The sequence below is a fragment of the Macrotis lagotis genome, chromosome 1, assembly GCF_037893015.1.
Source record: "Macrotis lagotis isolate mMagLag1 chromosome 1, bilby.v1.9.chrom.fasta, whole genome shotgun sequence".
NCBI lineage: Eukaryota > Metazoa > Chordata > Mammalia > Peramelemorphia > Peramelidae > Macrotis > Macrotis lagotis.
In genome coordinates, this window is record NC_133658.1 from 667804301 (window position 1) to 667817452 (window position 13152).

Sequence of the window (13152 nt, forward strand, 5' to 3'; positions counted from 1 at the left end):
AGACTAAGTTTAAGGAGAAATATGAGAGAAACAATTGATAGGTAAGATCTCAAAGGAGATAGGAGAGATTAGGATAAAAGGAGCAAGTAGAGGGATTGTTTTACCATGGGCTAAGCTCATCCTCTGAGAGTAAAGAAAATGTGAGGAGTGTTGACAAAGACACAGTATACTTCAGAGTTGTGACATAGAAGCAATGAGGAGCTTATGAATGACTTTACATAGTAAAGTAAGAGGAAAAAGACATTTGTGGACTGGAAGTGCTGGGGTTGGGGAGACAGACAGACATAGACAGAGACAGAGGCAGATAAATACAATCAGAATGAGAGACATAGACATAGACCAAGAGAGAGACAAAGAGACACAGAGAGACAGAGACAAGACAGACATAGATTTATTTAGAGAGACAGAGAAACAAAGACAGAAAGACAGAGGCAGAGAAACAAGAGAAATGAATACTCACAAAGAACAGGGAAGGGCCTATTAAAATTAGAGAAAATTTCTGGCACACCAGTGAGTATGGTTGTATGTCTTTCTCTAAAACCATTAGTTTCAGCATAGAAAATTTAGGATAGGGATAATTATTATTTAAGTTGCTATTTATTTATACACACACACACACACATACACACAAACACACACACACACACACACACACACACACACACACACACACACACACGTTTTTAGCTTTTTCAACACAATGGGGTTAAGTGGCTTGCCCAAGGCCACACGGCTAGGTAATTATTAAGTGTCTGAGGCTGGATTTGAACTCAGGTACTCCTGACTCCAGGGCCAGTGCTCTATCCACTGCACCACCTAGCTGCCCCTAATATTTATAATTTATTTAGTTTGATAGGCTAGCATCAAAAGAGAATGGACCTACAACTGTCAGTATTTTTAATGACTGTTTAGAGTTTTTGAATAGGCAATGATCTATGCTATAATCATTAAACATTACCTTAGGCTATTTACTCTTTTCCCCCTAAAATTAATAGAACTCAGGACAAGGAAACCAAAATAATCTCAAGACTGTGAAATGAGCAAAACAAGGCAACTACCCAAGATTCTACATAAACATTAAGAGAAGATGATGTCTTTCTGGAGTACACAGACAGAAGTTGACTACCTTTATAAATCTCTGCTTACTTATCTCTTCAGTTCAGATCAATTGATCTACATTTTGAAATACCTACTATGTTCCAGACAATGTGCTAGACAATGAATATTTTTTTAAAAAAATAAAGAAAAGGGGCAGCTAGGTGGTGCAGTGGATAGAGCACTGGCCCTGGAGTCAGGAGTACCTGAGTTCAAATCCTGCCTCAGACACTTAATAATAACCTAGCCGTGTGGCCTTGGGTAAGTCACTTAACCCCATTTGCCTTGTTTAAAAACAAACAAAAAAAGGGCAAAAATAAAAAATAAAGAAAAATACTATTTCTACCATCAAGCAGTTTACTGGTGAAAAAACCCATATACATAAATAAATAGGAAATATACGCAATATAAATCAATACAAAACAATTTTGGATGGAAAATTAGCAATTGGGGTGGGAGAGAAAAGGAGAAGATTCTAGGAGGAGGTGACATGTTGGTTGAGTCTTGAAGGGAGTTAACATTCTAAGAGGTAGAGAGGATGAAGGACACTGCAGACTTGAGGAAAGACTGTGAAGACGAGAGATGAGAGGTAGAATATAATGTATGGCATTATATAATAGGCAAGTTTGACTAGAACACAAGGTGTGTGAGTGAAAGACAAATATATTCATTGGTTCAATTCTCTGTATCATCTCCATATATCCTGAGCTCATGGTTGGAACCTGAAGTGTTTATACTACAAAGTAGATAAATAGGTACTGAGAAATAGGAAATTAGTGTTTCTGGCTCCCTTCCTTAGTAATTGTTTGGTGATCAGACCAGAAGTGAAGACAAAGCAACAGTCCTATAACAACTTCTTTCCCTCCCCTTATTGAACCCTTCATCATCCTATTAGTAGCTACCCTAGGTTTTGCCATATTTTCATTAGCCTGATGGATTCCCATAAGCCTTGCTCCAAGGAATCAATATGTACAAATCTTTATAAACCTTATAAGATAATTCACGGAAATTCATTTAAGGACTAGGAAAATTGATGAGGAAAATTGCAAAATTTTTTTTTTGTAAAATAGTTAATTTTTCCAAGAGGCAGTTTCTAGATTAAGCATGTGGGTTGTAATGAGGGTGGATGAGTCATTATACTATGATTAAAAATTCTAAAGGCAAATTATCTTGAATTGGGGGAAAGGATCATTAAGTTTGTATGTGATTTTATTAAAATTGAGATGTTTCTATGCAGTGACCTACAGACTTCCCTAACTTGTGCTTTAACTACAAAAATGGTGAAAGAAAGAAGAAATGAAACAATGTTGTGAGCTGCAAGAAGAGGCAACAGTGGATTTTCTTGCTCTTTTTAAAGATATGGGGGAAGGTTTCTGATGTAGAAATATTGAATGCATTGTCAGATTTAGTAAGTGTGTTGGTTATTATTTTTTATTTGGTTAGTTATCTTTCTCTTTTTTCTTTTTTTTTATTCTGTGTTACAGGAGATATTTTCTGGGGAAATATATATATATATGTATCTATCTATCTATCTATCTATCTATCTATATATATATATAGAGAGAGAGAGAGAGAGAAAGAGAGAGAGAGAGAGAAAGAGAGATGTATTTGGTAAAGAAGGTGATATAAAAACAAAAGATTAAAATTTTTGAAAAATTAAAAAATAAAAATTTATGTCTGAAGAGAAAGAAAACAGCAGAGTCCTAGAATATGATCTATTCCAAGAAAGGAGGGGATGTAGTTAAAGACTGGGAGTATTTGTGGTTTGACATATGGGAGGAAAAGTTCAAATCACTTGATTATTAATGTCCACTCTCTAAGCTGTATTTAAAAAGTATGCTGTTTATTTCTCATTATATAATGCCACTCTACATTGATGATATCAATCAAACAAAAATGTAGATTAGGTGGACCCTGGAGATGGAATGCTAAATTTGGGGTAGTGACTGTTCAAGCAATTTAACAAAGGTAGAGGCTCAAAGACCTTGAACAAATATTGAATTTGGAACCATCTATGGAAACACAAAAATATGAAATTTTTTCTAGCCAGTTATTTTTTCACAGTTCTATTAAATAGTATCAGAAAACAGTACCATAATCCATGGTTTAGCAAATGAAATACAAATATGTCTTCAGGATTTTTACCTGAAAATGGAATTCCAGCATCTCTGGGAAAAAGTATCATGGAAGAAACATGAGAGAAAGAATTGAAATGATATGCAATAGACCAAACATCTTATCTGTTTCAGGAAATAACATACTGAAAATTAGATAAATACTTAGTTATGTTTTTTTTCCTAGTTCAAGTTTTAAAACTTGGAAATACATTGAGAAATCAGGTATCTCTCCTATAACAGTATGCATCATTTTTTCTAGTATGTATCACATGCTACTTTTTATTATTTCTGTACCTTATTTGTACCTTGCTTCTGTATATTCTGTACCTTATTACCTTGACTAGACTCTCCTAATTCATTTCAAATAACTTTTTAGTGACTTACAGCATGCAAGGCACCTTGCTAGGTACTAAGAGATTTAAATGATTAAGTTATAAATCCTACCAATTAGATCTTTTAAAACGTATTTATTTAAACAAAATAATTTAGTCAACTTGAAAATATGTATATAATGACTATTATTTAATAGACTATGACAAATCAAACAGAAACAAATATCTGTGATCAATAGGAAAGATTTTTGAGGGAAAATATAACGACCTCCATGTTTTGTTGTACTTGGCCACATGGCTCAATCAATTCACAAATTTCTTTTAATAATTTCTTCAAGGAAAGCTGACTTTCCCTCTTACACTACAGACATCTTTTATCTTTTGAAGAAACTGAATCCTTTGCAGTTCTTAAATACAGACTGCAGTTCTTAAAGATTTAATTTCAAACTTTTGGTTACATCTTTTCCTATGGTCAACTCCTGTCAAATATTGTTACTCCATTAGAATTTATATTCTTATTAATCAATTTTTTGGAATCATAAATCTAATAAGTATCAAACTATTTTAAGCAAGGAAAGTTAGCACTGACACCACTTCAATTAAGGGCCCTATTAGATGTGGCACTTTAATAAAGACATTTCCATCATATGGAAGGAATATACATATATTCCTTCCATATGAAATTTACATAAATAAATATGTGTGTATATTATATATATATATATGAAGAGAGAGAGAGAGAGAGAGAGAGAGAGAGAGTGAGAGTGTATGCACATGCATACAGTCCAGAATTGCTCATAAATAAGCATTTCACTATTTTTCTAATTAGTAGACTCAAGTAAAAAGAAAGTTCAAAGAGTATGATCTGGGCTTCAGATCTTAGTGTAATCTTGCTTCAAGAAGATATATACTTCATTGCAGATAGCCTCAAATTGTCCCTGATTGTTGCCCTGTTGTTATGAGCAAGTCCATCATGTTGCTATTAGGGTGTACAATGTTCTTCTGGTCCTGCTCATCTCACTCAGCACCAGTTCATGCAAATCCTTCCAGGTTTCCCTCAATTCCCATCCCTCCTGGTTTCTAATAGAATAATAGTGTTCCAAGATATACGTATACCACAATTTATTCAGCCATTCCCAATTGAAGGACATTTACTTGAGTTCCAATTCTTTGCCATCACAAACAAGGCTGCTATGAATATTTTTGTACAAGTAATGTGTTTACCTTTTTCATTATCTCTTCAGGGTATAGCCCCAATAGTGGTATTGCTGGATCAAAGGGTATGCACATTTCTGTTGCCCTTTGGGCATAATTCCAAATTGCTGTCCAGAAAGGTTGGATGAGTTCACAGTTCCACCAACAATGAATTAGTGTCCCAGATTTCCCACAACCCTTCCAACATTGATCGCCATATTGGCGAGTCTGAGAAGTATGAAGTGGTATCTTAGAGATGCTTTAATTTGCATTTCTCTAATAAGTAATGATTTAGAGCAATTTTTCATATTACTATGGATCACTTTGATTTCCTCATCTGTAAATTGTCTTTGCATCAGTGCAACAATCAGGGACAATTTGGGGCTATCTATGATGGAGAATACCATCTGTATCCAGAGAAAGAATTGCGGAGTTTGAACAAAGACCAAGGACTATTACCTTTAATTAAGGGAAAAAACCCTGATATCTTCTTATGCAATCTTGCTATCTCTTATACTTTATTTTTCTTCATTAAGGATATGATTTCTCTCTCATCACAATTTGGATCGATGTATACCATGGAAACAATGTAAAGACTGGCAAACTGCCTTCTGTGGGGGGTGGGGGTAGGGAAGCAAGATTGGGGAAAAATTGTAAAACTCAAATTAAATAAAAATCTTTTTAAAAAAAGAAAAAAAAAGAAAACATACACAAGGACACAAAGACATACTAGTACATATGGGGCTCCAAAAGTTATGCCTCCTTTTTTTCTGGTTTGTTTTGTGTTTTGGGGTTTTCTTTGGCCATTTTCACAATCAAAAGATATTTTAGCAGAAGGTCTGAAATCTGTAAAAATTAAAGAACTTTGTGAAAAATGAACAAATTATTAAGTAAATACTATTCGCTCTTTTTTTTTGGTTATATTTTACAAAGAAAATCATCAAGGAAAATGTAGTAACCAGTTTTTATAACTCCCTATTCCCAGTAGACCATTAAATGAATGAATTTTACAACAGAATTTACTTAAAAACATTTATTTGCAGCAAAATCAAACATACCATTGAGATTACAAAGATATACAGTTTTCAACCAAATCTTTCATTAAAAATGCACTGCTAAATTAAACATTTTTGAACTGAATGACCAGTTGTGAATTATTAATCATGCCATTTCTTACCTGATACCATTAAAAAAATCAGTAAAGAAAAATTTCTTTAAGTGTGCAAATATCATCATAGTACTGTATTGTGTTACCATTGATAGCAAATGGCCACTAAATTTATGTCTATTACATAAAGCTTTTTAAGTACAATAAAAATACAAATTCTATCTGTTAAAAAAGCCATTGAGATATGGCTACTAAACATCCTCATTATACAAATTCCAAAATACTATGTGACAAACAAAATTATAAAGACTTCTTTTTATGAAACATACACTACTCTGGAATTAGTGATATATGTGAACATAAAATAGAAAAGAGGAAGACTAATATACACTTTTAAACATTAAAAAACTGAAAAGAAATGTGATGTTGAATGAACATAGTTGATGTTTTCCCAGATTAAATTTAATTTAGGATACAGAACAAAAAGCAAATGTCCATTAATCCAAAAAGAAAGCCTTTTTTTTTGGGGGGGGGAGACATCTACTCTCCCTCCCTCACCCATCCCCATCTATTTCTAAATCATCAAATATTAATGTTATTTTCTTGAGTAAAGTGATGATAGGGAAAAACCTAATGTAAGATTTATTTTTAGGATATTCCTTTCTTATAATAATTATACATTTTAAGCACATATGAGGCTGCATAATATGAATATTTTTGATGAACAAGGTCATAACTGAATCATGAATAAAATTAAAATATTTATTGCTCATGTTAATGATTAATGGAACATAAGTGGCCAAGTCAGTAATACTCTGACCTTAGCAGAAACATAATTTATATGATTATACATAATGACTTGTATTTTAGGAAAATTAAGTTAAAGTGAAATTTGGTCACATCCTATAGTTAACAATGACTTCTTAATCATACAGAATGATTGTCACAGATGCTAAAATACCAATACTAATTGTGACATTTCAAATTAAGCATCTGAGATTCAGTTCAATTCAACAAATACATATAAAAATGCCTCTGATGTACAAGGCACTCTGCTAGGCACCAAAAGTAGTGCCAATGTCTTGCCAATGCAAGGTAAAATATTCCAGTAAGAGCCAGACTATTTTGGTGGAGAAAAATGCTTTGTAAAGTAAATACAGGTACAATGTGTTGTAAATATATGTACAATCTATGTTCAAATATATTTTCTCTATATTATCAAACTAGAAAGGTATATATGCTTTGTTGTATAATTGCTCTCATTTTAAATATGATGGTATTTAAAAGTAATTTTCTATATTTTCTTAGATACTGATTCAAATCTTACTTTTAAGATGAAAATATAGCAAACAACTGAATGTTATTTAATAATTGAAGTTACCTGGAATCTATGTTTGCTACTACATTGTCTAAGTACATTCAATTTTATTATCCTTTTAATTTATATTCACTAATCATTTCTCCAGTCTGAAAGTTAGTGACCTGAGGTCATTATTTTCAAAGTGTAAAATTCTCTAGCAATATGAAAAGCAATTAATAGACACAATGATATGCAAAGGCTTGTGATTTATGAAAATTTCATAGATTTAATATGCAAAACAACTGGTTATAACTCTATATGCCATTAAAACTAATTGAAAATTCAAACCACTTCTTTTGGGCTCTTATACTACCAAATTTTGCTATTTCCCACTGAATTTAGCTAACATTTGTATCATATTGACACAGAGTAATTTTCAAGTGCCTAAATTTCTGAGTTTTCTGTTTGACACTTTCTCTCTTTTTCCCAAATTACCAAGAAAAATTATTCAGTTAAGTAGAATTCAATAATATCTGAGGGGACTGCAAAAAAGGGTAATGTAGCTTCCGAAGATACTAACTAATAATCCAGAAATAGGAGAAGCATTAGGAGACTGTTTCTTCTTTAGTAATATAAATTTATCTCCAACAGAAGCAAAAAGGAACTTAAGGGTATAACAATGAATAGCTCACATGCAGATGTGGCGTTTTACAATTTCACAGGTCAATACTGAATCTATTTTGAAATCTTACTGAAGTATATCTCACAGAAGTTAACATGTCTAAAAACAAAAATTTTTGGCACATGAATAATACTTGTATTACACATTATAACAATAATAATAATGATAAAAAGAAATGTCATACAAGAGTCAGGATCTCTTGTTCTTGGCATCAGCACCTGCTATCTAATGGATCGAGACAAAATACTGTGCCTTCAAGAGTTAGTCCCATTTTGAACCCCTCCTGTAAAACAGAATGTGATCATTAAAGTAGGAAATGCTCTTGGAAAAATTTGATATATAACAGAAATTAAAATATCAAACACACAAAAATATACAGGCACAGTATTACTATATTTGACACACATGTTGAATTCTGTTATTTTTATTTATTCTATGGTCCTTGGGAGTTTGGTTATTCTTTTATTTGAAAAAGTATACATATTCTCATTGATATTTGTGTGTTCAAAACAACTTTGCAGTTAACATACATGTTAGTTCAAAGCAAAAATAAAATCTTTTAAGTATATGACTTTTTGTACTCTATACAGGGTATCCCAAAAGTCTTAGTTCAGTTTCAAATTCAAATAACCTAAATTGTTCAGGTTTAGCTTTAATAGCTTAAAACTATTTTAGTTCAGTTTCAAATTCCAATAGCCTAAATTGTTCTGTTTTAAGCTTTAATAGCTTAAAACTTAAACAAAGACTTTTGGGAGACTGTATACTTCAAAAAAGTTTTTGTTTGTTTGTTTGTTTGTTTTATTTAAAGGCTATACCATCATGCTTTCCATCATGGTACTCCCCTATCCAAAAATTTAATTTTTACTGCCTACTGCTTCTGAACTATAAAACTACCGCTAACTTTTTAAAGTACAGACAATTCTAAAATAAGGTTCTTGAGAGCAGGTATTATTTTTCTTTTAATATTTGTTTTATATCCTTAAGCCCTAACATAATGCTTTGCCCATTACAGTAACTTCAGGAATGTTTATTTAATCGAACTGAATGCCCTTGTATGTAGAAAATCTTGCAAGTCCATGATAGCTGCAGAATAATGCTAGTAGGGACTGGATAGGACTAGTATTTCTTCTTCTTCTTCTTCTTCTTCTTCTTCTTCTTCTTCTTCTTCTTCTTCTTCTTCTTCTTTTAAACTAAGTTTTTAGCATCACTGTCCATGGTAGAAAATGATGTGCCTTTCCTAAGAGATGATGTAGTAGTTTTCAGCCTGGTTTTCCAAGGAACCTTCTCTAGGTTTCTCAGTTAGGCTTTCCTAAACCAGATGACAACCATCTTCTTCAGGTTTATGGTTAATATTGCCACAGACTGACTCTGCCAGAATAAGATTCCCTTTCTTACTCCAGTTGCTATCACTTATGTAAAATATATCTTTGTCTTGCTTCAGATCTGTTCTGGGCCCCATACAACTTTCCCTCTGGCACATGTAGAAGTTCAAAAGTATCACCAAAAGAAAAAGTGTTCCTTATAATTCTCCTTGTTTCCGGAACAATTTTGTTTTAACCTTTTCTAGATTTAATACTTCTTTCCCATCTCAGCATAAAAAGGCCTTTACTCAATATGCTAAAAAAAAGGAAATTTGTCAGAGTGGTGGGTACAGATTTAGGAATAGTTTCTACATAGTATCAAAGTACGGGGCAGCTAGGTGGCACAGTGGATAGAGCACTGGCCTTGGAGTCAGGAGTACCTGAGTTCAAATCCAGCCTCAGACACTAAATAATTACCTAGCTGTGTGGCCTTGGGCAAGCCACTTAACCCCATTTGCCTTGCAAAATCATAGTATCAGAGTAATCAGTGGACTACTCTGCTTTCAATAGCAGCATAATATCTAAAGTTCACACAGTGAAAAAAAACTTACATATACTATCAGGGAGGTTGTCCATGGAATGAATTAGAAGAATTATTCCTGTAACAAATGTTCCAAAGGTTGTTTTTTGATAAATTGTATGATTCTTTGCTTTTGAGTTTTTGTACCAACCTAATAATTTAACAGGATCAAGAAATATTAGAGTTGAAAGAGAATTTAGAGATCATCTAGTTAAATATTCTTGATTCTTTATAGAGAAATAAGGGCCTAATGAGTTTCAGTGATTTTAGGCAGGCCACTCAACTAATCAGTGACATGCTAGGCTAGATCCTACTAATCCCAATTCTCAGGTTAGAGGTTTTGTGTGTGTGTGTGTGATCATACCATTATACTATGGTCTCTGAAAAGAGTAATGATTTTAGCTGTATACTGTTTATTTTAATCCATTTGGTGCCCAGTGTTTGCCTGTAACTCACCTCTACTTTATTTAAAAATTTAAATTTCTTGAAATATTTTGAACTGCTAAATAGAATTATCAATATAAAATAGAAGTGATTGTGATATGTGCTTTTTATAATTTATATAATACAATACAATTACTTAGGGTAATTCAGCACTAAAAAAGCTTTTCCATGAAAAGAGTGGATGGCAACAATCCAACAAAGCCATAAAAAGTAACTTCATTATTTACAATATTAAAATTATTTTTAGAGACTGGTTTTGGTCAATCCAAGTTTACATCTATTCTATAAAAACTAAATATGTTTAAATAAGGAATAATACTAGGGCTATCTTTTCCCAATAACATCTCAGAGATATTTGGGAAAGTTGGATACCCAAATCCTTTTCTCCTCAAGAGATTTTCCTTTTCAACTTGAAATCTTAGGAATTTTATTTACATAATAATTAGAACAGTAAAAGAGAATACAATAAAACATTTCAATGAATGTGGTTAAAACTATTACAAAGAATGGAATCCAGCTGAGTTATTAAAACATTTTAACACCATAGGATCCTGCCTTAGAAAGGGATCTAGAAGATGATCTGCTCCAAACTTCTAATTTTACATATGAGGAAACTGAATTTAGAGACATTAAACTATTTGATCATGGTCCTATGATAATAAGTAGCAGAACTACCTAAATTTCTGATTCCAAATTCAGCATCCTTTAAACTGTACTTCTAAAAAGTATGATTTATTTGGATTAAATTATATTGTAAAAATGTTTATGAATAACACTATTTTTGCTAACATAATGCCCATTTCTAAAATATTTCAGTGAAGACAATTGTTTGAAGTCAAATGCTCTATCCCAAGAAATAAACTTACATGAAAATGTTACAATTAAAATGCTATATCATTAGGATTCATACTATATTTTTTAAAGCATTTTCCAGCTTTTTTTTTCCCTGAAGAAAAACTATACTATAAAAAAATCCTGGTCTGCTTTTCTGACCATAGTATTTATCGTTATCCAGTTTCATGCCTTCTATAATCTGTATTTAATGCTGTCCAGTCTTGTCTGATTTCCCCCCAATTACTTTCATGCTTGATTAGGCCACTGGAGTGGCTCTTATTATAATTTCAGCAGAAAAGATATCTGCAAGAATAATACAAGAGCTTTAAAGCTCTGCAGGTAATAAGTTATTTAGTCTGAAAGTTCTGAAGGGCATTCACTATTCATTATGCCCATAGTACAAAGACTATATAGTTATATGGCTATTATTAAGATAATTCAAAATTTCTTGTCCATTCAGAATACAAATCCGGAAGGATGTCCTTATTATCAAGATTCAAAGAATACTCACTACCTTATGAAAAGTAATATTCTACCATCTATTGGACCTGGATATATACATACATACATATGAAGACATTTAAAATCCATCATTAATTTTACTATATTTATAAACATTTTTGAAGAGAAAATCTCAAATATCAAATTAGTTATTAGAAATTTATACAGATGCTTTTATAGTCTTGTTTATTCTCAGAATGTCTCATGTTCCTTTTCTAGTCATCATAGTTTAAGATAGATCATCTTGAATTAATCAAAGAGGAAAAATAGTAGTCATCAAAATCTTGGTACTGTCATTAGGAAAATAAGAATGAAAATAAATTGGAAAAGAAATGCTTTGAAGAATATTTTAAATGTGGTCATATGTTTACTTTTGGATTAAACTGTGTCCTAGTTTTTTTTAAAGGTTATTCTAATACCAATTGGATTTTTTCCCCTCTCAACTAAAGACAGCAAAGCACAGTGGAGATATATTGCCTAATACATATTGGCTAATCCATGTCCCACTCAGCATACAAAGAGATTTCTTTACTATAACACAATAATAGGAGAATTCAACTTAATTAATCACTGGGTATGAAGACTATCTTTGCAGGTCTGACAGGAATTTTGTTTTAACTGGCTAAGGGACTTGATCACTTCCACCAGGACCTTTATAAAACTATCAAGGAAGCTGAGATCAAGTGATTATAAGACCTGGCAACAGAAAGGAGAGAAACCTATTCCTGAGAAAGAATCACTTGGGAGTGTTTCAGCTTTCATCTAAATCTGTTAACTCTCTTCTGTACTCCCTTGGCTGGGAAAGTACTTCATAAATGTTGGAGGACTGTTCAGTTTACATTTTCTCATTAATGTCCTCATCCTAATAGGGTTCTCAGGACACATGGTACAGTATCTGGCTCTGTACTGGGAACCATGATAAGGAAGGGTGGCTTCAAAAACTACACAAGTGCCAAGTAAATAAATTTTCTCTTAACTAAAGGAAAATTCTTGAGCACACACAAAGGGAAGAAAAGGACTTACAGTACATGGGAGTTATGAGTCACCCCTTTTCTCCCTGTACTTCCTAAGTTTGAGTGTGTCATTTTCCTAAACTCTGTATATACTTTCAGTAAAATGTATCATAGACTTTTGGGGGGGAGTGCTTTGTACCAAATGATTTTACTATACTTTCTTAGCAAATATTCCTTTCTAGAGGTTTATTAAGGCTGAATAATTGTTATAAACTGATACTTGTGTCATCCAAGGTAGGAAGTACACCAAAGAAGGCTCATAAGCCATGAGATTAGAAGATACATCCAACCAGTCAGGGCTCCAGAAGAGTTAATAGTTGAGTTTTGCGAATCTGATGCTTCAGTGAGAATAGGAATTGGAATAATAGCTTCAGAACATATTCAGAGCAATAGCTTCAATCCTTGAGAGTCAAATGACTTTGACATTGGATTTTGTGGCATAAACCAATCCAAATACTTGTGAATCAAAGATAGAAAATACACTTAATGAGAATAGGAATAAACTTTAATAGAGGTAAAAAATCTATCACTGAAACATCTAGCTTAAAATGTATCACACAAACTAATTTTTTTTTTCAATTTATTTACACACACAGTGTTTCCAGCAAAGAATACACTCAAAAACAATTGCTCTCAAGGAGTTTTCACAAA

At 32.4% G+C, this 13152-nt stretch overlaps 1 protein-coding gene across 13 annotated transcripts in view; it reads right to left on the minus strand.

Moving 5' to 3' along the window:
- Positions 1-5715: 5715 nt before the first annotated feature.
- The window catches only part of GULP1 (GULP PTB domain containing engulfment adaptor 1), a 454164-nt gene continuing 446727 nt past the window's right edge, over positions 5716-13152 (minus strand). For 9 of the 13 annotated variants that reach the window (XM_074215522.1, XM_074215521.1, XM_074215524.1 and 6 more), the window contains one exon: positions 5718-8111. In XM_074215522.1, the coding sequence (XP_074071623.1) occupies positions 8040-8111 (72 nt within the window). In that variant the 3' untranslated portion in view covers positions 5718-8039. Of the gene's footprint in view, positions 8112-13152 lie in introns of all 13 variants that reach the window. The other 4 variants (XM_074215525.1, XM_074215533.1, XM_074215529.1 and 1 more) reach the window with 3 other exon arrangements.